This window comes from Benincasa hispida, chromosome 7 (genome assembly GCF_009727055.1).
Source record: "Benincasa hispida cultivar B227 chromosome 7, ASM972705v1, whole genome shotgun sequence".
Lineage (NCBI taxonomy): Eukaryota > Viridiplantae > Streptophyta > Magnoliopsida > Cucurbitales > Cucurbitaceae > Benincasa > Benincasa hispida.
The window spans coordinates 29,899,265-29,924,182 of NC_052355.1; the positions used below are offsets into that span (position 1 = coordinate 29,899,265).

General features: G+C 37.9%; 1 protein-coding gene across 3 annotated transcripts; it reads left to right on the top strand.

The window, feature by feature from the left end:
- Positions 1-3,858: 3,858 nt before the first annotated feature.
- LOC120081689 (crossover junction endonuclease MUS81) lies at positions 3,859-24,918 on the top strand. 3 transcript variants are annotated; one of them, XR_005482931.1, is made up of 16 exons: positions 3,859-4,218; positions 4,732-4,820; positions 4,926-5,004; positions 5,077-5,163; positions 5,242-5,367; positions 6,215-6,449; positions 6,722-6,854; positions 7,098-7,228; positions 7,685-7,836; positions 8,397-8,454; positions 14,202-14,360; positions 22,899-22,978; positions 23,514-23,585; positions 23,695-23,751; positions 23,835-23,921; positions 24,498-24,551. XR_005482931.1 is itself a non-coding variant. In XM_039036775.1 (15 exons), the coding sequence occupies exons 1-15, from the start codon at positions 4,022-4,024 to the stop codon at positions 24,606-24,608; spliced, it is 1,962 nt and encodes a 653-aa protein (XP_038892703.1). In that variant the 5' UTR covers positions 3,859-4,021; the 3' UTR covers positions 24,609-24,918. The 3 variants fall into 3 exon arrangements, 2 of the variants coding, with proteins under 2 accessions (XP_038892703.1, XP_038892705.1); XM_039036775.1 differs by having other exon boundaries at positions 23,514-23,751; positions 24,498-24,918; XM_039036777.1 differs by lacking the exons at positions 4,732-4,820; positions 4,926-5,004; positions 5,077-5,163; positions 5,242-5,367 and having other exon boundaries at positions 23,514-23,751; positions 24,498-24,918.

A 24,918-nucleotide genomic window follows, 5' to 3' on the forward strand; every position in this document is an offset into this window, starting at 1 on the left:
TCTTTCATCTTAAATTATTTCTTAAGATATTCTATTGCTTTTGAAAGCTCTTCATGAGTTTCAATTATATTTAACTCATCAACGTGTACAGTTATAATAGAAAATCTTGATCGCGATTCATTTATAAAAACACACGGACATATTGATTATTTTGATATCCTTCTTTCAACAAATATCCACTCGAGTGATTATACCACATTTATCCCGATTGTTTCAATCCATATGATGACCTCTATAACTTTAATAAATACAATTTTTGAGGATTTTATTTATATGTTTTAGGTACATTAAATCTTTATGGGATTCTCATATAAATATCATTATCAAGAGATCCATATAAATATGATATGATTACATCCATAAGATGCATGTCTAGGTTTTTATACACAATCAGACCAATTAAATATCTTAGTGTAATTACATCCACCACTAAAGAATATGTCTCCTTATAATTGATATCAGGTATTTGGGAGAAACCTTGTGCAACCAGTCTTGCTTTATATCTTGTGACCACATTATTTTCATTTATTTTTCTCATAAATATCCATTTGTATCCTACGAGTTTGACACTTTCTAGTGTTCGGACTACTGGTTTAAAAACCTGACATTTTGAAAGTGAGTTTAATTCTGCCATAATTTCTTTTTTCTATTGAAGCTAATATTTTCTATATCAACATTCTTCGATAAATTTTGGTTTATGATACCTATTTTCAAATATAATATCAAGAGCAACATTATACGCAAAAATGTTGTCAATAACTACGTGAGTCCACCTCCATCTTTTTCTCGTCATAACGTAGTTTATTAAAATCTCATTATTATTTTTAGGTATTTCACCTTCTTCACAAATTTGACTACCAGTCATGTTTAGGATTTCTTTGTGGATATTTACTTCCTCGACCAAGTTTTTTTTTTTTATTGTTAATCATTTTTCTTTTTTTGATAATTTTCATCTTTGGAATTCACTGGTCTACCATGCATCTGGCGTGTTCCAAACTCATTAGTGACAACTTACTGTGTTGGGATATCAATTTTCAATGGAACATTTGTAGCTAGTATATGTGATTTAGTTACTTTATTTGCATCTATAAATGCATCTGATAATCGATATGTTGTATCTTGCAAATGAATTACCTTATTAACTACAAGTTCACACTGATCTATATGGGAATCTAAATGAGACAATAACGATATATTCCATGCAATATATTTTTTCTAACTTATTAAATCTTCCCCTTAATGTTGAAAATCTTGTCTCATTAAAATGACAATCAACAGATCATGCAATAAATACATCACCCGTCAGAGGTTTAAGATATTTAATAATTGATGAGGAATCATATCCAATATATATTACTAACCTTTTTTGATGACCCATCTCAGTACGTTGTGGTAGAGTAATTAGAACATATATTGCACACCCAAAAATTCTCACATGGGAGATATCTGACTCATGACCATAAACTAATTGTAATGGTGAGTACTTATGATAAGCTACCAACCAAATGCGTACAAGTGACGCCACATGCAAAATAACATGTCCCCATACAGATATAAGAAGTTTAGCTCTCATAAGCAATGATCTAGCAATTAACTACAAACATTTTATGAATGATTCTACTAAATCATTTTGCGTATGACACATGAGCTACGGGATGTTCAACACTTGTCCCAATTGACATACACTGATTATAGAAAACTTGGGATGTAAATTCACTAGCATTATCAAGACGAATGGTCTTAATTGTATGATTACGAAATTGTGCTCTTAACTAATTATTGAGCAAGTAATCTTACAAATGCAAAATTTCGACTTTATAATAAGCACACGTGTGACTATCTGCTAAATGTGTCTATTAACACCATGAAATATCTAAACAGTCCACTTGGTGGGTTAATGGGCTAACATATATTACCATGAATTTGTTCTAAAAATGTAGGAGATTCGATTCCTATTTTGGCTGGCGATGGTCTAATTAGCAATTTGTCTTGAGAGCAAGCATCACACGATAATTCACTAGATTGAAGAATCTTCTGACTTTTCAATGGGTGTTCATTTGAATTTTCAATAATTATTCTCATAATTATAGACTCTGGATGACCTAATATGTTATGTCAAATTATAAATATGTCCGAATTCATGAACTTCAAGTTCGTTGTTGCATATGTTTCAATTACTCGTACATGAGTATAATATAATCCATAAGATAGAGCATACACCTATTTCATTATACATTTTTCATATGAGATAATGGATATGATATAAAGATATTCCATATTATTCTTTATATTAGTCTCAATATGATAACAATTGCAACGTATATCTTTAAAACTAAATAGATTTCTCTTTGATTGACTAGAGAGCAATGCATCGTCAATTGTGAATTTTGTTCCTCTAAGCAAAATAATATTTTCTTTTCCAAACTCCCCAATTAGATTTGCAGAACTTGATATTGTATTGGCTTCCAGCATTGTCAGTTTGGAAAAATATTCTCTACTTGTAAGTATTGTATGGGTAGCTGCATTGTCTGCTAGACATATATCTTTTTTGCTCATTTTTTAATCACCCAACATAAGAAAATGATCCAGATTTCTTCATTAAAAGAAAATAATTACAATAAAAAAACAACATTTAAAATATACAAAAGTTAACATTCAAAAAATAAACATGAACATATATTAAAAAAAAAAAAAATCAACATTAAGTCTAAATATTCTCAAAGTCAAAAGAAATCCTTAATGTTCCATCAACTGTGTCATTCTTTCCATCAGGAGACTCAAAGAAGTCTGTTATATTCAAATTCGTCATATGAGATTGATAAAATATACCATTATCTTGGTATGTAAAATTTGCTTCCACATTTCCTCATTTTTTCCTTCAGGGATACTTGATATTGATCAATCAAGTGTTTTCATGTACGACAGGTAAATGACCAATGCCTAGTCATTCCGCATTGGAAGCATTCATTTTCAACACTTTTTGAACTTTTATCTCGTGAAACTTTTCTTTTGTGATCATAATTTTGTGTGGTTATTTTGAAATTTGAATGATTAGAATGACCGCCACAGAAAAAATTATTACTTCTTCCTCTGCCACAATCGCGACCTCGACCTCGATCACGATTATTATTAAAATTCACAACATTCACTTCAGGAAATGGTATCGTTCCGGTTGGTCAAGATTCATGATTTTTCATCAATAACTCGTTAGTTTGTTCGGCCATGAGAAGACATGAAATTAATTTTCGTATTAAGCACTAATGACAAATAATTATTACCATTAATATCAAATACTACAATTCTATTTTTTTATAAATATTTTTCATAATAAAATTATTACAAAATATTATATTTATATTTGAAATTTAGTAGATATTAAATATGCAAAATAATATTAAATTTATTAATTATAACGAAGATGAGGAAAATAATAAACCTTTAGGATCTACCTTCAGAGGGAAACGACAAGAGCTCGTATTGATAACGTGATGTAAGATTGAGGAGCACAATGTAATACAGATATGTAGAAAATATAATATAATAATAAAATATATTTTAAAATAAAATAAAATAACTAAATAATTAAATTAAATAAAGAAAATTATAAGAAGTGGGAAAATATGTAAATTCCTCAAAGCCTTTTGAATTTCTTACCAATATGTGTGTTACAAAACTCACAACATACCACTATTTATAAGCAATTTGGAAAATAAGAGTTAGATTATTTGTACATTAATAATATATAATTTTGAGACATGAGAGTATGATACATCGTAGACGGATACTAAATATGTGCATTATTATCATACATTTATAACACGATTAAGTTTTATTTTCAATCTAATCCGAATAATTAAACCCTCGATTTTATATTTTTATTTCACGAGGAAATTCAAAATCGCGAAGCCTAGACTCGCGCGGTAATCTGGATTCTGGGCTTCCTTTCCCTCTTCCAGAGCTCGTTTCTTCACAATTCTCCAACAATTTTCCATATCCATCTTCTAAACCTCGAATCCTACAAATGGACCGGCAAAGATCTCCGGTCGTCTGTCCGGAGAACGAAGACATTGCCACCTTTATGTGGCAGAAGCGGCTAGAAATGGCGGCGACACCCAAAGGAATCTCTGACAAAGTCGATATGACTCTGTACAAAGCTTATTTCAATGTCTGCAACTCCAAGGTCCCCATTAAGTCCATGAAGGATCTCTCCCAGATCAAGTAAGTTTTGTATCGCCTCACTGTTTCCGTATGTTCCGCTCGGCGGTGGAATTGAATGATCGAATGCGAAAGCTGTTTAGTTGCTTTCTTTTTCATTGGGTTCTTTATATTGGATGGTAATTATGTTTCTATCCTGTAATGCAATACCATTTCACTGATTCCACTTAACAAATGTAGTCATGGTTGAAGTTTGTTTGTGTCGAACTGAATCTGGAAGGTTTGGGTCATAACGAAGGACTTTGTTAGTTTCCTTAGAAGCTATACTTGAAACGGGACTGTTCTATGTGGTTCTTTGTTCTTTTAATACTTCTCAATAATATACTTTATTTCGTTGGAGGAATTAGCGATGTAGGTCAAAGAGTTGCATTTTTCCTTTTCTCATTCTTCTTCTTAATTCTCAGTATATGAAAGCTGTTACATAGTGCCTTTCGTTCTTTGATTGCACTGTCTCATTAATGTGGACTTCTGGCTTCTATCCTCTTTTCCGAAGTATTGATGTTTCTAATGCCTCAGAGGCGTAGGGAAGTGGATTCTTAAACAAGTACACGATTTTTTCAAGAATGGGTCTGAAGGTTCTGGACCTGAGGAATTGGTGGGAAAAGGTATCTTACACTAGCCTCCCGTATAAGTTTTTTAATGGGTTGTCATACGAGGGGACGTCTGTTGTATTTCTTATTGGTTTTCCTTTTTCCTTTGTATACACTTAGGTAAGAAAACAAAGGGGACCAAACGCTATGTTCCACAGAAGAATTCAGTTGCATATGCCTTATTGATCACTCTTTATAGGTACAATGGACAAATTGTAATTTCTCTTGTCGAGTTCATGTAATATATGTGTAACATACGCTCCACTAATAGGGGTACAACAAATGGGAATGAATACATGCGTAAGCAGGAGCTTATTGATGCATCTGAAGCAAGTGGTCTTTCTAGGGTGGCGATTGCGTAAGTTAGCTCCTGCAGTCTTCTTTATGTAGTACATTTTATCATTTAATGGATGGGGAGTATTTTTTTCATTCTCAGGCCAGAAAAAGGTAAAGGAAAACCTAGTCAATTTGGAAGCTCTCCAAGGGATTGGTACAGTGGATGGAGCTGCATGAAGACATTGATATCCAGGGGATTAGTGGTGAAATCTAATTGCCCAGCGAAGTATGGTCTTGGCTTGGTCACAATTCTTCTCATTGCCACTTTTCCCCGCTCTTATTATTTTAGAATGAATTTCTTTGTCATCCCATCATTATTTCCGTGGCTGGGGATGAGTACCATGTGATTGTTAAGGACTTGATACTGATAGTTGTAGGCTGCTCTAGTTTACATAGGAGTAGCGGACAAGTACCATCTGCCCTAAGCAAAATGTTAACATATGTGATGGCACATATTTTATTTTCTTAAGTGGTCGTTATTTTACTCTTGAACCTTTTTATATGTAGTATGTTTCTGCAAGAACGCAAAGAAAATCATGTTGAATCACTAATCAATGTAACTGAGTATTCGGCATTATCAAGTAGTTGCTCTTGCATTACCCACAGCATGTGGTAGCTTCAGCTTGCTTCATGGGCTATCCTGTTCTGATATACAGAGGATTCTATTAGCTTTAAAAGCTGGGCCTTGGACTAATGGCTCAGTACATAGATAAATATTTTGCAAGTATGGTATTGTGGGACACTAGATTGTTAGCAGCCTTAAAGAATAAAAATAATCATTTAAAGCTTTAAGGGAAACATATTATGAGACTTAACCAGAATATCACATCAATTGTGCTTAAATCTGAAACCTAAAATTTTATGAATTTTATCAGTCTATCTAACGGTGACATCAACTTTTATGTGGAGTATTTCTTACATAATTAAAACAATAAAACAACATTCTATACACTGGTAATTTGTTTAAAACATTTTTCCTTTTCTGATAAGCCTTGTTTGAATAATACTCCCGATCATGTCATTCTTCTTGTTCCATTATTTGCAAGTATACGCTAATATTATTGTTCCTACAGATACATGCTTACAGAGGAGGGGCAGCAAGTGGCACGTGAATGCCTCATGAGATCTGGACTGTTAAGTTCTACAAAGAACGTTGATAACACAAAAGGATCCTCTATTCTTGAATCATGTGATATATCTGATCACAGTGCTAATTCTCTTGATTCAGATGTAGAAGTGACTTCACCAACTGCTATTAAGAGTAGTCAGAACAAATCAACCGATGTGCCCCTTGAATCGCTTGAGAGGGTAATTCAAAGATTTAAATGTCACATTTTCTTTAGTGAAATTCACTTGAAATGATTTATAACTTAAGCAATATGCAAATTGAGCATTCACAATTACACTTATGAGTTGTCTACGGCACTAGGGCTGCACAATTGATACAACTCTTTAACCATTGTTAGTTTGAACTCCATTTGTTCTTCACCTAATCCCCAAGCCCTAGCCAACTGGGCATCCCTTATGGGCAATTCACCATTTATTTCTGATTTTTTCTTTTTCCCCCCCTCCTTCTACAGTTTATGCGCATGGGCTACTCTAAGCATCAAGTTCTTGATTCCTTTAAAGAAGTTTCAGAGGATAACCCGAACAAGGATATCTCATCACTTTGGCCAGCAGTTTTATGTCGTTTACGTGAAGATCTTGTTTACGGTTTGCTCTTAGAACTCTTAGTAGGAAATTAGGATATTGGGACAACATCAGATTAGTTTCTAGAGAACTAAACCAAATATGGTCAAAGCTTTGTTATAAAAAACGGGGAAAAATGGTTGTATGCTTTTTGATAGCGTAAGCCTGTTTATTATTGAACCATGAAGGATACGGAGTAGTTGTTTTCGGGTTTATATATATATTGAAACATAACGATCACTAGATTGATAAGTTGTATATGTACAGGTCAAGTAGAAGCGGTTGGAAGAGAAAATAGGTTGACGAGTTCATCTTCTTCTCATGACAGGAATGGGCCAAAGATTGTTGTTAACGATAATGGAGAGAGATTCTTTAACTTGAGAGCTTGCTCATCATCTGTAAGGGATATTCTAGCTTGTTCACCCCCTCACCACCGCCCCCTCCCCCCACCACTACCACCCACAAAAAAAAAAAAAAAAAAAAAAAAAAAAAAAAAAAGAAAAGAAAAAGAGAAAAAAAAGAAAAAAGAAAAAGAAAAGAAAAGAAAAACCGGGGTTCTTTATGTAAAAGAAAGTACTTCATTACAAAATTGGTAACACCTTCTTCTTTTGGCAATGTATTTTGATCACCTTTTGTATGCATCTCTCTCTTGGTGTAAATTCACTTCTTATTTTTGTGATTACAATATGATATCTTTATATCATTATGGAATAGTTTGATGTAATCTCCCATGGCACATATTACCCTTTTATTCTTCATACATCAATGAAATTTCAATTGAATTTTCCTCCAAAAAAAAAAAAAAAAAAAAATTTTATGAAGCATTGAAACTTTATTGTACTTTGTATTTATAGAATCCTTCCATCAGTAGCGAATCCTGTAGAGATGGCGTCAAAGCAAATATGAACATCTTGAGCATGCCACCTTTGAGCTTTGGTGAGAAATTTGAAGATTCTTATAACGTAGTCCTGATATTAGATGATCGAGAACAGTTTGCCAACCACAGGTCAGCAATTTTAATATTATAATATAACACGTCTAGATGTGGGTTTTTTATTTTATAGGTTAAAACACATTTCTATAAGTTCAAGGTTTGCACTTTTTGTTAACCTTTTTGAATAGACTAGAGCTGTTGCACCTTAATTCGTTTTAGCTTTAACAAACAGTGAGTCTTTGTCTTGTTCATTAATCAATGGAAAGTTTGAACATGTCTGTTTCTTATCATTAGTTAATGGAATTTTGTATCTCGTTAAAAAAAAAATAAAGGCAATGCTCGTATCTTGGCTTGGATTTTTTGTTTATACCCTCCTCTTTTTCACACCTAGCACAAGTTTCCTCTTAAAGAGCCATATGCGATATATTTTGTAATTTTTATCTAGGGGCGTTATTATTTTTGTGATACACATGTGAAAGGCAAAACTACTAATCAAGGACTCATGGAAGCTAGTCTTCCCTGGCATGTCATGTGCTTGCGGACTTGCAGTTGTTTGTTGACATTCGACATTTTGCTATTCTACTTGTATTTTAATTACACTTCTAAACTATTATGTCATCGTGGTTTTATAGTTCTCGGTCTAGGAGAATGATTGAGAATATCTGTAGCCAATTCAAGATCCAGATTGAGGTAACTTGGTTTTGTTCGTATGTGAAAGTTCCTTTTGCATAATGTATTGCTATGTTATTAGGTTATCAATTAAATTTTATACTTATTAAGAGTTTGCCTCCAAAAACATTTTCAGAACTTTTGACCTATCTTTTGAATAGTAAAGATATTATACTTGAATTGTTTTCTAAAAAAATGATATTATACTTGTAATGTATGTAACTATTGAAAAGTAAATGGTAGAAGAGAAAAACACCAAAGTTACGTGGAAAATCCTAGACCAGGAAAAAAAAACCACGATAAGAGTTTTTTTTTATTAATTTTTGATACATAGTATACTACAGGGACAAGTATAAATAACCAAAGGGAAGAAACTCTTGACTGTAGACACCACGTAAAAAGACTAAAATGCCCTTAGGGCTAAACAACATTTTCAACACTCCCACTCAAGTTGGGGCGTAGATATCAATGAGACTCAACTTGCTAACACAGGTGTCAAATGTCTGTCTCGGTGACCCTTTGGTGAGGACATCCGCAATCTGTTGACTGGACGGAACATAAAGAATATAGATACTACCGCTATCCAGTTTCTCTTTGATGAAGTGCCGGTTGATCTCAACATGTTTGGTTCTGTCATGTTAAACAAGATTGTTAGCAATATTAATGGCAGCCTTATTATCACAATCAAGTCTCATCGGGTCAAGACTTTCCTGATGAAGATCTATCGGAACCTTTTTCAACCAAAGTTCTTCATAAATACGAAGACTCATAGCTCTGTACTCTGCTTTGGTACTACTCCTAGCCACAACACCTTGCTTCTTACTCCGTCAGGTAACTAAATTTCCTCACACAAAAGTATAATAGCCAGAGGTAGACTTTCTATCAGTAATAGAACTAGCCCAGTTTGAATCTGTGTAAGTCTCAATGCATCTTTTGTCATGTTTTCTGAACACCAAGCCTTTTCCAGTGTAGACTTCAGATATCTCAGAATCCGCGTAACCGCCTCCATGTGTCTTTCATAAGAAGCCTGCATAAACTGACCGACCAAACTCACTGCATACGATATATCAGGTCTGGTATGCGAAAGATAGATAAGCTTCCCCACAAGTTGTTGATATCTTTCCTTGTTAACCGGAACATCATCTACTGATTCTACTAGATTGCTATTGACTTCTACTGACGTATCTGCAGGTTTGCACCCAGTCATTCCAGTTTCTCTTAACAAGTTCAGTGTATATTTCCTCTGAGACACTGAGATCCCTTCCTTTGATCTTTCTACCTCCATTCCTAGGAAATATCTCAAGTCACCAAGATCTTTGATCTCGAATTCATCTGCCATCCTTTGTTTCAACCTGCTAATCTCAACTGAATCATCCCCTGACAGGATAATATCATCAACATAGACAATTAAAACAACTATTTTCCCTGGTGTTGACCTCTTAGTGAACAAGGTATAATCAGAATGCCCTTGAACAAACCCCTGAGACTTGACAAAGGTAGTGAACCCATCGAACCAGGCTCTAGGAGATTGCTTCAGGCCATACAAAGACTTCTTTAATTTGCAAACTTGATTGCCAAACCGTGCTTCAAAACCTGGAGGTGGGTTCATATAGACCTCTTCTTCCAACTCACCATTCAGAAACGCATTTTTCACATCCAACTGATGTAAGGGCCAATCTTGATTAATGGCAACGGAGAGAAGAACACGAATAGTGTTAAGTTTTGCCACAGGTGAGAAGGTTTCTGAGTAATCCACCCCATATGTTTGAGTGAATCCTTTTGCAACTAATATGGCCTTATATCTATCGAGAGTCTCATCAGACTTGTATTTGACAGTGAACACCCACTTGCATCCCACTGTTTTGTGACCTTTCGGAAGAACTACCGGATCCACGTTCTGTTTGTCTCTAGGGCCTGCATCTCCTCCATAATTGCAGCTCACCATTCAGGAACTCCCAGAGCCTTGTGCACATTGCCTGGAATTATCACGGTATCCAGGCTGGTAGTGAAAGCTTTAAATCTCGTAGACAAGTTATTGTAGGACAAGAAGCTTTTCATAGAGTGTTTGGTGCACGACCTCGTACCTTTCCGTAGGGCAATCGGTAAATCCAAAGTAACATCAATCTCATTGGTCTTGTCTACCTGTTCATCTGTATCCACTGATTGCACATTTTCAGTTCCGTGTATATCTCCTAGCACTTCACCACTACCATAGATCCTGACTTCGTCAGAGTTCACTACATCACCTTCAACACATTCATTATCATCAGAAATAGAGGTACCTTGAGCCGGTTCTTATTCTGACTCTCGAACACCTTTCGATGGAGCAACAGGGGGAACTATTTCGAGAACTATTTCCTTTCGGAGGTTCTTCCTATAGTAGGTTATCCAAGGTACTTGTTTTGTAGGGAGGACAAGATCATTTCTTTCAGGAATAGGCTCAGGAAACAGATCTAAAGGAACATTAGGTAGATGCGTTAGCCTCTTCACCAGTGGTCTCCCCCTGAAGAGGACTAACGGGAAAAAAAGGGTTTGTCCTCTTGAAAGGTGGCATCCTTGGTGACAAAATACTTTTGAGAGGAAGGTTGAAAACACTTGTAGCCCTGTTGATGGAGTGGATACCCAACAAACACATTTTTGGGCTCGATGAGCAAATTTACTCTGGTGGGGACCGTGATTATGAACAAAAACAGTACAACCAAACATCCGAAGAGGAACATCTGGGAAAAGGCGTGTGGACGAAAAAGACTCTTTAAAACATTCTAAAGGGGTTTGGAATTGAGCACACGGGAGGGCATCCAATTGATGAGATGAGCTGCAGTAAGTACAACATCTCTCCATAGATACGAGGGTAGGGATGCAGGTATCATGGGAGATCGAGCTACTTCAATAAGGTGGCGATTTTTTTCTCAACCATCCCATTCTGCTGAGGGGTATAGGCACAAGAATTCTGGTGGATGATATGTTTAGATGTTAAAAACTCACGGAGGAACTGATTAATAAATTCACGTCCATTGTCACTCCGAAGAATGATGATTTTGGTATTGAATTGAGTTTCGACGGTAGTGTAGAACTGTTGAAATACCGCCATCACTTCAAATTTGTCTGTAAGAAGAAACACCCATGTAAGACGGGTATGATCATCTATGAAGGTGACAAACCACTGTTTTCCCGACACAGTTGTGACATTAGACGGACCCCAAACGTCACTATGTATCAAATGGAAGGGTTGGGAAGGTTTATAGGTTGGGAAGTAAAGGAGGCTCTGAGCTGCTTTGCATGAAAACAAACATCACAAGATAAAGACAACACATTCACATTACGAAATAAGTGGGGAAACAGATATTTCATATAATGAAAGTTTGGATGTCCAAGCCGAAAGTGTTATAATAAAAAATCAGTTTCAGAAACAGTAAGAGAAGATAATAAACTAGTCCTAGACAAACTTCTAGAAGAAGCATCATCGGAGAGGAAATAGAGTTCTTTATTGTGCTGGACAGTGCCAATCGTCTTCCCCGAGCTCAGGTCCTGAAACGAAACATCATCTGGTAAGAAAACAACTTTGTAGTTTAAATCTTTGGTTATTTTACTGACCGATAGCAAATTGTAAGATATCTTTGGAACATGTAAAACATTTTGTAAAATCAATCGCTGAATCGGAGATAAGTGACCCTTTCCAGTAATGGGGCTAAAAGACCCATATGCAATTCGTACTCTCTTATTTCCAGCACTTGGATAATAGGAGAGGAATTGATCAAATGATCCAGTTAAGTGGTCAGTTGCTCATGAGTCAAGAATCCAAGATTCATCCCCCTCAACAAAAAAACTAAAGGACTGAGAAGTACCTGATTGGACAATATTGCCGGTTCCAATTGTACCTGGATCCACATAGCTGGCCACCTGGGGAGCACCATCAACTGTTTCACCGACAAAGGCTCGACTGGATTTAGATTTATCGTTTGGAGGGCGCCGCTTGCCATTTGGTGGACGACCATGTAATTTCCAGCATTGGTATTTTGTGTGCCATGGTTTCTTACAATGCTCACAAATTGGAGGGGTCTTTCTATTCTGTTTGTCATTCTCTGATCCAGATGACTGGACTCCAAACGCAGCAGAGTCTAAGGTGGTGGTTGCTGTACTATTCATAGTGCTGGTTCTATCCTCTTCTAATCTGACTTCTGAGCAAACTTCCATCAGGGATGGCATCGATCTTTGTCCCAAAATTCGGCTCCGAACGCCATCGAATTTCGAGTTTAAGCCAGCCAGAAAATCATATACGTGGTCAGCCTCCTCAATCTTTGAATGCTGAACCCCGTCGATTGGGCAATTCCAAACTATTTCCCGACACAACTCCATTTCTTGCCACAATAGTGATAATTTATTGAAATAGGACGTTACATTAAGAGTCCCCTGCATGCACTCATGCACTTGTTTCCTCAATGTATAAAGTTGTGAAGCGTTCTGCCTCTTCGAATATAGTTTCTGGACAGCTTCCTAAATATCCCGAGCTGATGCTGAATAAAGTAGTGACTTCCCGATCTGGGGTTCCATATTGTTTATCAAAATTGAGCGGAGGAGAGAATCCTCCCCCTTCCATATACGTTCCTGAGGATCCCCAAGGTTCGGTCTGTGTATCTCTCCGGTTAGATATCCGATCTTGTGCCGTCCCTTGAGGATCATTTTCACAGATTACGACCAAGAAAAATAGTTCTGGTCGTTAAGTTTTTCGCCGATAGATATTCCTGCAGAATTACTCACAGAACCAGACATAATGTTTGCAATAGGTAAAGTAGGGTAAGCAGATACCGGTGTTTCTGAACATAACGGAAAGCCTGGATATGTATCTAGATGAAAGTCAGTCGAAGGATTTGCCGTGGATCTAACGGCTGCCCCAAGCGCAGAAATCTGCTGCTGCAAATTTGCCAGTTGCTGTTGAAACCCAATGGTCCCACCAAAACCCATTGTGGGTTGTTTTTGTCCATAAACCCTTGAAAAATTTGTCTCTGCTGGCATGGGAAAAGAAGCTTGATGAGTCGGTTGGCCAGAGGAAAAAACATGGGGAAAGAAGTATGCTGCCGGTCTCTGCTAGGTTTGCTGGACTAGGTTCAACTGGACTGGTTGGTTCGAAGAACTGGGCAGAGAAGAAGAGAAAAACTGACCTGGAAGGATTGTCTGCGATGGAAGAGATGGAAGGCCAACTTTGTCTGGGCTGCGAAAAATGATCTGGCTGTGACCGGGCAGAGACGACGGCTGCGATGGAGACCTCTGACGGCCGCTGGAGCGATCGGCCGCTGGAGTAATCACTCGGCGCCCCACTATATGGTTGCGCGACTGAAGAAGCTTGGCCGGTTGGGTCTGTTCGATCGGCGGCTATCTGCCCTACGAACGGCTGGATCTATAATGGTCTAAGTAACGAGCATAAATATTGGTCGACGACAACCACGATAAGAGTTTTTTTATTAATTTCTGGTACATAGTACACAATACAGTGACAAGTATAAATAACCAAAGAGAAGAAACCTTAGACTGTAGACATCACGTAAAAAGACTAAAATGTCCTTAGGGCTAAACAACATTTTCAATAGTAACAAAACAATAAATATTCCCTATTCAACAGAACATGTTGTTCACAATGAGAAACAACTTATTAAAGTGTGTTTAAGCATTTGCATGTCACCACATCTGTTTATTCTTGTCAGCAGTTCGCCTAGTGGCTAGTTCCATAATTGATTAATTACTTGGTTATGACTGTCACAATTTTTCTTCAGATTAGGAGGCTACCTGTTGGTGATGGAATCTGGATAGCTCGCCATAAACATCTTGATAATGAATACGTTCTTGATTTTATTGTTGAGAGGAAAAATATTGATGATTTGCGGTGCTCAATCAGGGACAATCGCTATAGAGACCAGAAATTAAAACTTTTGGTAACTTTCTATCCAATTGATATATTTTTTTGTTTCCCTCGTGTGGTAGCTGCATTCTGTCCATCTATGAAATGTGTCTTTTTTTCTCCTCTTCTGAATCAATTGGCGAGTTTCGATATTGATATGCTATGGACTTGTTAAGAAATAGGCTTGTGGAACCTGTCACTACTTCCATTCCAAAACTGGGTTTTGCTATTAATTTGTTTGTTCCCATTTCTATAGCTTTTAGATGGCAACTCTTGCTCCGTCCTCAGTGTATTTGTTAAATCCCCAATTCTATACCCATATAAAAGGAGGGGCAAGAAAGGAAGTCCACATAAGAAAATTGATGCAAAAGACGTGGGAGAGGAGGAAAACCGTTGAGGGACCACAAAAGTTACTATAAAGGACCACTTGGGTTTCAGTGTAGGGAGGGTGTATTTTGGGTAAAAAGTTGAGCATAGCTTTTTAGAGGAGAGGACCACCAACTCTCTTGAATGTGCTGGTTTGCTATCTTTCAATTCCTTGACATTTTCCTTTTATTGCTGTTGTTGTTTTGCTATTAAGCCAGTGTGCTTTGTTTTAACTTTGTAGTACAAATTTTGTGTCCTCTTCTCTATTAATATTAGTCCATCAGAGCTTTATTGCTATGTTTTTTTTTTTGCATATTGTTGGTTTTACCGAGTGCAAGGCAAGGGGAACCTAACAAATTGGTATCGGAGCCCACCAATCCTGGGGTGGACAAGAGCAATGACTCAGAAGCAAATGGAGGAAAGAATGGAGACTAACGAGAAGGAGATCTCCGAAATGATGGACATGTTCCTAGGCCTCTGTAAGAGTATCGAGAAGCTTACCGAAGAAGTAAAAGAGAATAGTTTGACGCGCAAGAATGAGGAACACGGCTATATAACCAAAGATCAGGTCTCCGACCCTTAGCTACTTTGAAACAAGAATTTCACACTGAAAATAATATCTCCTGCTCAGTTGTTCACTTTGCATAAAACCCCAATTTAGGTAGTCACTCCATTTCCTTGGAAGAGAAGGGGTTACCGCTTATTCTTGTGATGGGACAAATGCCCAATTAATTTAATCAAAGTCAAGCTGAAACCTCTAAAGCCTTTTTATTTCCTTGAGAATGAAAAAGTCCTCATACCGCTCAAGGCTTATCTCTCGATTCCCCTTCTGGTCTCCGGTCATTGGTAGAAAGCCTTTCAATTCCATTTCTCCACGCAAGATGACTAGGATCAAATGGTTTACAATAATGCTAAGAAAGAAGAAGATCGAGACCATTCTTTTTGAGACAAAGGGCTTGACTTCTATGGGGTGGCTATAAAGAATCTCATTCCTTCCTCCCTTTCTTCCCCTCTCCTGTGATACTCCAACCCCCCCATGAATTGTCAAGCTTTCCATCAGTCAAGCAACAAAGACAGATGGGGGTTAGGGGACTCGCCTCAAGTTGAAAGGGAAGGTTGAAGAGGTAGGTTCATCTCAGAACCAAGGGATGGGAGGATCGGATAAGAATAAGTATAAACGCCTTGAGATCCCCATGTTCTCAAGCAAAAACCTTGAATCGTGGGTTTACAGAGTCGAGCACTATTTTGAAATCCATGAATTATTGAATGTTGAGAAAGTCCAGGTGGTCTTCGTTAGTTTTGCTCTCAATGAAGTGGACTGGTTTTGATGGGGCCATAATCGGAAGGCCATTACCACCTGGGAAGAGCTGAAGAAGCGAATGTTTGAACACTTTAGGCCTATCGGAGAAGGAAGTCTGGGAGCACGTCTGTCGTGGTGGATTAAATAGGAGGGAACCTACGCCGATTACGTGAAGAAGTTTGTAGCCTATTCGGCGCCATTGTCGGATATGGCTAAGAGTGTGCTCAAAGATGCTTTTGTAAATGGGCTTGAATCGACACTACGGGCCGAAGTTATCAGTAGACACCCATCAACGTTGGATGAGTGTATGCGTGAGGCCCAGTTGGAAAATGATAGGAATTTGGCCCTGAAGCTCGCCTCGTCTGACTTGGGAATTGTTGGGCTGTACAAAAAGGAGGCCCAAAGTGGGAAGAAAGAGGGGGTCGTCCACTGACAAAACGAATGTAAAGGGGAACGAAACCCTAGCGATGAGGCAGATACCCATTATGGTGAAGGGAAAATTATGCGAAGAGGGATCCTCCGGTGAAGCGATTGTCTGACAACAAGTTTCGGGAACATTTAGACAAGGGCATGTGTTTTCGTTGCAACGAAAAATATTCTCCCAGGCACCATTGCAAAGTTAAAGAAAATCAGGAACTAATGTTGTTCATCACAAACGAGGAAGAAACTTCGAAGCTAAGATAGTCGAAGAAGAAGATGAGAACTCAAAGTTAAAGACGATAGAAGTTACTGGGAAAGCAGAAATAGCCATGAGATCAATGCTTGGATTTTCTGCAAAAGGGACGATGAAACTGAGAGGCACGGTGAAAGGCAAGGAGGTTATTGTGTTGATCAATTGTGGCATGACTCACAACTTTATTCATAAGAAAATTGTGGCGGAGTTGAATATACCACTTATGAGAAAAGAAAAATTTGGGGTTTGTTATTGGGGATGGAACAACGATATGGGGAAGAGGGATATGCAAATTTGCGGAGTTGAAGTTCCCGGAATTAGTGGTGACAACTGATTTTCATGGGAACGATCTAGGACAAATGGATGTGGTGTTAGGGATGCCGTGGTTATGCACAACTGGATTCATGGGCGTTCACTTGCCAACGTAACAACGTCTTTCTTATCCAGAAGTTCTCAGGTTATATTACGGGGGGACTCCTCCCTTACGAAGTCAGAAATCTCTTTGAAGGGTTTATCGAAAACATGGAAGGAAGAAAATCAAGGGTTCTTGATTGAGTTTTAGAATTTAGAAATTGAAGAGAATAGGGATATCGTGTCTGACTCTGAGGAGAAAAAGTATGAAGAATTGCCAGTAATGATTTAAACTTTGTTAAAACAAAGTGAAGATGTGTTCGGAATTCCCACTACTCTTTCTCTTAAACGAGCAATTGATCACCGAATACTCACTGGGGAAGGCCAAAAGCCCATCAATGTTTGGCTGCATAAATATGGCCACGCACAGAAGGAAGAAATTGAGAAGTTGGTTAATGAAATGCTGCAAGCCGGAGTAATAAGACGTAGCCGCAGTCCATACTCGAGCCTGGTGTTGTTAGTAAAAAAGGACGGTGGTTGGTGGTTTTGCATTGATTATAGGAAATTGAATCAAGCCACGGTTGCGGATAAGTTCCCCATCCCAGTGATCGAAGAACTCCTTGACGAATTACATGGAGCAACTTATTCAAAGTTAGATCTCAGATCGGGATACCATCAAATCTGAATGCGTGATAGTGATATAGAGAAGACTGCTTTTAGAACCCACGAAGGACATTACGAATTCTTGGTAATACCTTTTGGATTGATCAATGCACCAACCACATTTCAATCATTAATGAATTAGGTATTCCGCCCCTTCCTTCGTTGATTTATACTCGTGTTTTACGATATCTTGGTGTATAACCCAAACATCACCACTCACGAGACATATTTGGGAGTGGTATTCAATATCCTTCGAGATAACAAATTGTAAGAAAACAAGAAGAAATGTATCTTCTGCCAATCAAGGATACAATACCTGGGCCACTGGGTTTCTCATCAAGGAGTGGAAGCCGATGGGGAAAAGATTAAGGCAATGGTGGAGTGGCCACAATTGAAGAATGTATCGGAACTTAGAGGATTCTTAGGGTTCACTGGGTATTATCGGAGGTTCGTGCAAGAGTATGGCAACATTGCAGCCCCGTTAACCAGACTGTTGCACAAGAATGCCTTTGATTGGAATGATGAAGTCACATGAGCTTTTGAAGAATTGAAGCAAGCGAGGATGACAGTCCCGGTGTTGGCCTTACCCGACTTCTCTATGCCATTTGTAATTGAAACATATGCTTTCGAATTTGGTTTGGGGGTGGTATTATCTCAAAATTCCAAGCCAATTGCTTATTTTAGCCAAAAGCTCTCTCCTCGAGCCCAAGCAAAGTCTATTTACGAAAGGGAATAAAAGGCAGTGGTGCAAGCGGTACAAAAGTGGCGGCATTACCTATTGAGGAATACATTTACAGTGATTTTAGATCAGAAGGCATTAAAGTTCCTAACTGAGCAACGTGAAGTCCAACCACAATTTCAGAGGCGGTTAACAAAACTCTTGGGGTATGATTTTGAAATATTATACCAACCCGGACTGCAAAATAAGGCAGCCGAGGCTTTGTCACGAGTTTGTCTAACAATTGAAGCGTATATACTGACGGCCCAAGTCTTAGTTGATGTGGAAGTGGTTTTGAAGGAAGTCGAAGAGGATGAAGAACTCCAAAAGATAATAGCAATATTGAAGGAGGATCCTGATGGGAAACCAAAATATCAATAGAAGAATAACAGACTTCTATACAAGGGATGGTTAGTATTATCCCACTCCTCTGTTTTAATTCCATCCTTATTGTACACATTCCACGACTCTGTGTTAGTAGGCCACTTGGGGACCGACTCACTATCTCCAGTGGGCCTTTTTCAACCACTGCCAATTCTGGAATTGATCATGGCGGAGTGAACAATTGACTTTATAGAAGGACTTCTAGAGGTGGGTGGGTATGACTCTGTCATGGTGGTCGTTGACCAGTTAAGTAATTATGCCCACTTCATCTCTCTCAAGCATCCATTCTCGGTAAAACAAGTAGTTGAGCTATTCATACAAGTGGTGGTATGTCATCATGGGGTCTCAAAGTTCATAATCAATGACCGAGATAAGATTTCTCTGAGCAACTTTGGAAAGAGATGTTCATGTCGATGGGCACCTTGGTGAAAAGGAGCACGACTTTCCACCCTCAGACAAATGGCTAGACAGAGAGGGTTGATCGCGGTCTTGAAACGTACCTAAGATGATTTTGTAATGAATAACCAACAAAATGGAACAAGTGGATTGCGTGGGCCGAATTGTGGTATAATACTACTTTTTATGTTTCCATCAGGACCACCCCCTATCAAGCTATTTATGGGATGAGTTCGTCTAACAGCTGAAGCGTAAATACTGACGGCCTCAGCCTTAGTTGATGTGGAAGTGGTTTCGAAGAAAGTTGAGGAGGATGAAGAACTCCAAAAGATAATAGCAATATTGAAGGAGGATCTTGACGGGAAACCAAAATATCAATGGAAGAATAACAGACTTCTATACAAGGGAAGGTTAGTATTATTCTGCTCCTCTGTTTTAGTTCCATCCTTATTGCACACATTCCATGACTTAGTGTTAGGAGGCCACTCAGGGTTCTTGAGAACCTATAAAAGGATGAATGGTGAACTGTTTTGGCAAGATATGAAATCTGATGTCAAAATATGTGGAAGATTGTGAAATTTGCCAAAGAAACAAGACCGACTCGCTATCTCCAGCGAGCCTTCTTCAACCACCGCCAACTCTGGAATTGATCATGGAGGAGTGGACGATGGACTTTATAGAAGGACTTTCAGAGGCAGCGGGTACGATTCTATCATGGTGGTTGTTGACCGGTTAAGTAAGTATGCTCACTTCATCTCTCTCAAGCATCCATTCGCGGCAAAACAAGTAGCTAAGTTATTCATATGAGACTCAGCTTCTGAGAATGGATTGGAATCTTCTTCAACTTTCTTAATGACATTTTGGTAAAACTTGAAACATTGGTGTAGTGTTGAAGATATCACTCCACTTCTGTGAATCCAAGGACGGCCCAACAACAACTTATATGTGGTATTTGAATCTATGACATGGAATAATGTGTGGGCCTTCAGGTTGCTGATGATAAACTCTAAGCGTATCATGTCTACCGCCCTTTGGCTTCCTTGACTTAAGCCTTGAATTACTAGCTTGTTGTTTGATAGTTTTCCATCAGCATGTCTAATTGCTTCATAGTTGATTTAGGCATTATATTGACAACTGATCCATTATCAATGAGAATTCGACCAATCCTATATTCTCAAACGTATCCTAAGACATTCAATGGCCTATTATGAAGTTTTGATCCTAATAACAGTTCTTCATCTGAGAAGCCTATAGATGTACAACAAGAGGCGCATGTACGCGTCATAGAGGTTGAAGCACTAGATGCGTTTGAACCTATCAATGCGTCAATGAGAACCATCTTAGTTGCCAGAGAAAGTAACAACAAGTAATTTACGTTGAACAATGGTAAGTCTTTTAATTCTTCCACCATCTCCAAAGAACCCAGAGAAGTATCCTCACTCTCTGCTTTAGTGACAACATGACATGCGACGACTTTTAGCACTTTGTTCTAACATTCGTTGTAGAAGTTCTCCGGAAAGAAATCTGCTATTGTCACTTGTTGCCTAGGTCGAGAAAATTCTCCATCTTCCTCCTCAGCAAGTTTAGGCTTCCAAGCCTTCTTTTTTTCCTTTCTTTCTTTGAGTCTTGTTCCCTCTTATGTACCTTCGATAGGAGCGCAACTCTTTTTGGGTAGAACTTGACTTTCTTTTCTTTTGGCGAGTTACAAGGATTCGTCCCTCATCGTCATCATCGTCAACATGCTCATCTTTGTTGTCAGGATCTGTCGTCAAGATCGCTTATTGAAACTGATAACTACATGTTCAAGGATCCCAAACTAGACCAAGCTTTCTCTTTCATTATAAAGCATACTTGATGTTGGAACACTTAGAGTCAATACAACTTCATCGTGATTTGCTTGAGCTACTTCGTTCAAATCTAGCTCAATTTTTTTTTTTCACGAGCCAACCTTAGAATCAACTCCTTCAACACAAAGGTTTTTTCGACCGAGTGGCTAACAACCCTATGATACTTTCAGTAGTTAGGATCGTCCATTTTTCCTGTTTGTTCCGGTTGTTTGCATTTCGATAGCTAGATAAGTTGCTTTTCCAGCAGTTACTCGAGCATATTTGCCACATAAGAATCAAGAAATGGATAAACCTTCTCTTGTCTTTCTTTATAGTTACGCGACGCTTTTTACCTCCGTCATCCCTCTTCTCAATATTGTTCCCTTTTCCTATGGAACGAAATTTCAGTGGGGTCGTATTAACGATCATTGATTCCTTTATGGCACTTTTCGCAATCTTTTCGATGCCTTTATCTCCTTACTTTTCTTCACTTCAGGGACTAGGGAATCTTTAATTCTTCTATTAGTAATGCTCAGCTTCATATCGTGAGCGCGAGTCGCCAACTCTTCAAATGTCCTGAGTTTTATCCCCTATAGAATATAGAGGAGGCCCCAATGTATGCCTTGGGTGCACATCTCCACAGTGGACAATTCGTGAGTCTGTCTTTGTAGTCTAGACTTAGAGCTTTCCATCAGTTGATATAGTCAATGGCCGACTCTCTCTTTCGTTGCTTGGTGTTTGTCAGCTCCATCATGCTAATAGTATGCCTAATGCTGTAAAAGCGGTTCAAGAACTCTCTTTCAAGTTGCTCCCAGTTGTCCATCACCTCGGGCTCCAGATCAGTGTACCAGTCAAAAGTGTTTCCCTTCACAGTTTGGACAAACTACTTGACTAGCAAATCTCCTTTGGTTCCTGCATTTTCACATGTTTCAATAAAGTGGGCGATGGGGTGGTACGTCACCATGGGGTCCAAAGTCCATAATCACTGATTGAGATAAGATTTCTTTGAGCATCTTTTGGAAAGAGATGTTCATGTCGATGGGCACCCTGTTGAAAAGGAGCACGATCTTCCACCCTCAGACAGATGGCAGACGGAGAGAGTTGATCACTGTCTGAAACATACCTAAGATGCTTTTGCAATGAACAACCAACAAAATGGAACAAGTGGATTGCGTGAGCCGAATTGTGGTATAATACTACTATAAAAGGACAGCTTGGGTTTTAGTGTAGGGAGGGTGTATTTTGGGTAAAAAGCCGAGAGTAGCTTTTTAGAGGAGAGGTCCACCAGCTCTGTTTGCTATCTTTCAATTCCTTGATATTTTCCTTTTATTGCTGTTGTTGTCTTGCTATTAAGCCAGTGTGCTTTGTTTTAACTTTGTAATACAGACTTTGAGTCCTCTTCTCTTTTAATATCAGTCCATCAGAGCTCTGTTGCTCGGTTTTCTTGCATATATTGTTGGGTTTACTGAGTGCAGGGCAAGAGGAACCTAACAGTATTCTCGCTTCTTTACTATCATTCTTGCTTTTCAATAGAATTTTGGTTCTTATTTAGTAAAAAAAGAGATGTGTAAACTGCAGCAGCAGCCTTGCTACTGTTATTTTTATATTGCCACCAAGGGATTTTCTGCTTGATTCTGTTTCAATTAGCCCAATTTTTCTGGGACTACGGGAATGTATCATGTATTGCTTATGTAATTCTTAAAATTGACAATGCATTGTCGAAAATTGGTAGAAAATATTGGTCTAAGTGAGCTTAAATGCCGAAGTTCAGGCATTTGTGATTAGCATTTTGGCAGAATATTATGGGCAGATTACTGCAAGGGTGCACCTCGCTTAATTATTTGTCTTTGTGGCTAGCTTCTTACTAATTAATGTTTATTGTTTTATCTCATTAGAGATGTGGGCTTAAAAGGATGATATATCTTGTGGAAGGTGATCCCAATTCATCTGAAGCGGCAGAAAGCATCAAAACAGCGTAAGTGTGGTTCTTGATTATTATGCCTAGCATTAAAAGAAATTGGGTTCTTTGTTCCTTATGATTTTTACAAATAATGTGATTTAATCGCGATTACGAAATCTGAACCCATGTATTAGAGTTTATAAAATGTACTTTTTTAGTTAAGGACGAGAAAAAAGGATGTCATGATCTTTAGGAATTAAAATAAGTATCTGATTGATTCATGCGAGTAGATAATCATGCAATTGGTTCATATTGTGTTTCTATAGAAATTTGTATTGGTCTGGTAGTCGGTCCTTTACTTTTATCTCTATCAGTCCTTTTTCTACTAGTCTATAAGTTGTTGAACATAACATTTAGTATCACATTTACAATTATTAAGTTGGTAGACCCCCGATTGTGTATGGTAGGAGGAAAGGGAGGGCTAGTGATCCCAAGCTATGGGTGTGAGCGTGAGAGTCTGTTACATGAGTGGGGCCTGCGTAGATGTTCATTAGTAAGACTGTAAAAGAAATTATGTAAAAATGGTTGAAGTATGTTTTATGTTCTGCAGTTGCTTTACAACAGAGATTTTAGAGGGATTTGATGTGCAAAGAACCAGTGGCTTGTCAGATACACTAAAGAAGTATGGTTATCTTACTCGTGCAATTACACAATACTACATATTACAGGCATCTGATGAGCGTCTTAGTCATTCTGATGTCTGTCCTCGTCTCAATGAATTTATCAAAAAGTGCCAAGAATTGGATAAGATGACGGTTAGTGATGTTTTTGCGCTTCAGCTCATGCAGGTATGAACATCTTTTATAAAGGAAAGCAAAGTTCATTCTCAGAAGTCTGATCATTCAAAGTCTAATAGAATGTATATATACAGGTCCCACAGGTTACGGAGGAGGTTGCTGTTGCTGTTTTGGAATTGTACCCTACTCTTCTATCACTTGCCCGAGCATACTCTCTTTTAGTGAGTTCAATTTTTCTTTTCTTCTATTTCATAAGGTTGCTTATTCTCCTTCTGATTTCGTCCTTACTGGGAATTAGGATAGGTTTTAGACATGTTTGTGATAGGTGAAAGGAATAAAGTTCCCATCTTCATACTCTGGGATAATATTCTTCAAGTTAACCAACTTACCGATAACGGAACTGGTTTCTTGTGGCATAGTAACCTTAATTTCAAAACCATATAATTGACAAAAAACAGTAAATCTACTCAAACATAGGACTAAGAGTACTTCTTTTGGGCAAGTCATTTTTAGCGAATAGGTTAGCGAATCACTTTGGGGGTGCTAGGGGCTCATTACTGCACAAACCTGTGTTTTAGAAATTTAGGCTTACGACACCCACCTTTTATATTACATACAAATATTTTCAACCCACAAAATAAGTAAAAATTGCACAAATCCAAACATCTTCAATTTATTCCTTATACAATGAAAACACATATTATAAGAACTCAAGTTTTTGCTAGTAAGAGAAGTGTTTATCTGTATATTTCTCAAGTAATTTTTTTTTTCTTTTTTCATTTTAAATGAAAAACTAGGACGGTAATGTTACTGAACAAGAAGAGATGCTAAGGAGACAGAGCAACAATTTGATCAATGCAGGTGCTAGCCGGAATATTTTTCATTTAGTATGGGGCTGCGGGAAGTAGTTTGCATATATCCGCCTCTCTCTTTACCTTGATGGCTGAGTTTTTTAGTCGCGGCTGTAAATATGCTTCTCATTTATTTTAAATGCCATATTCATATGCTATAGTTTTCCCAGGGTTGCTTGTGATTGTACAATCTGACGAATTAAATAGGCTACTTGGTTTCTTTCAAGTTTGAGAAGTGTCTAGCTAGCGAAAAGTCGAATTTTATTGGTGAGATGAAAGAAAGTTGCATCAAGTTCTCTAGCTATTAGCTTTTGTGAATGCTTGGAGAGTTTCATTATCGGGATAAAGTTACATCTCTCTTTCTAAT

Excerpts from the sequence above, each read along its gene's own strand:
- LOC120081689 (XM_039036775.1), top strand. The coding sequence starts at position 4,022 with ATGGACCGGCAAAGATCTCCGGTCGTCTGTCCGGAGAACGAAGACATT. Across the intron at positions 7,229-7,684 it reads TGAGAGCTTGCTCATCATCT|AATCCTTCCATCAGTAGCGA; the intron begins GTAAGGGATATT and ends TTGTATTTATAG. Across the intron at positions 23,752-23,834 it reads TTGCGCTTCAGCTCATGCAG|GTCCCACAGGTTACGGAGGA; the intron begins GTATGAACATCT and ends GTATATATACAG.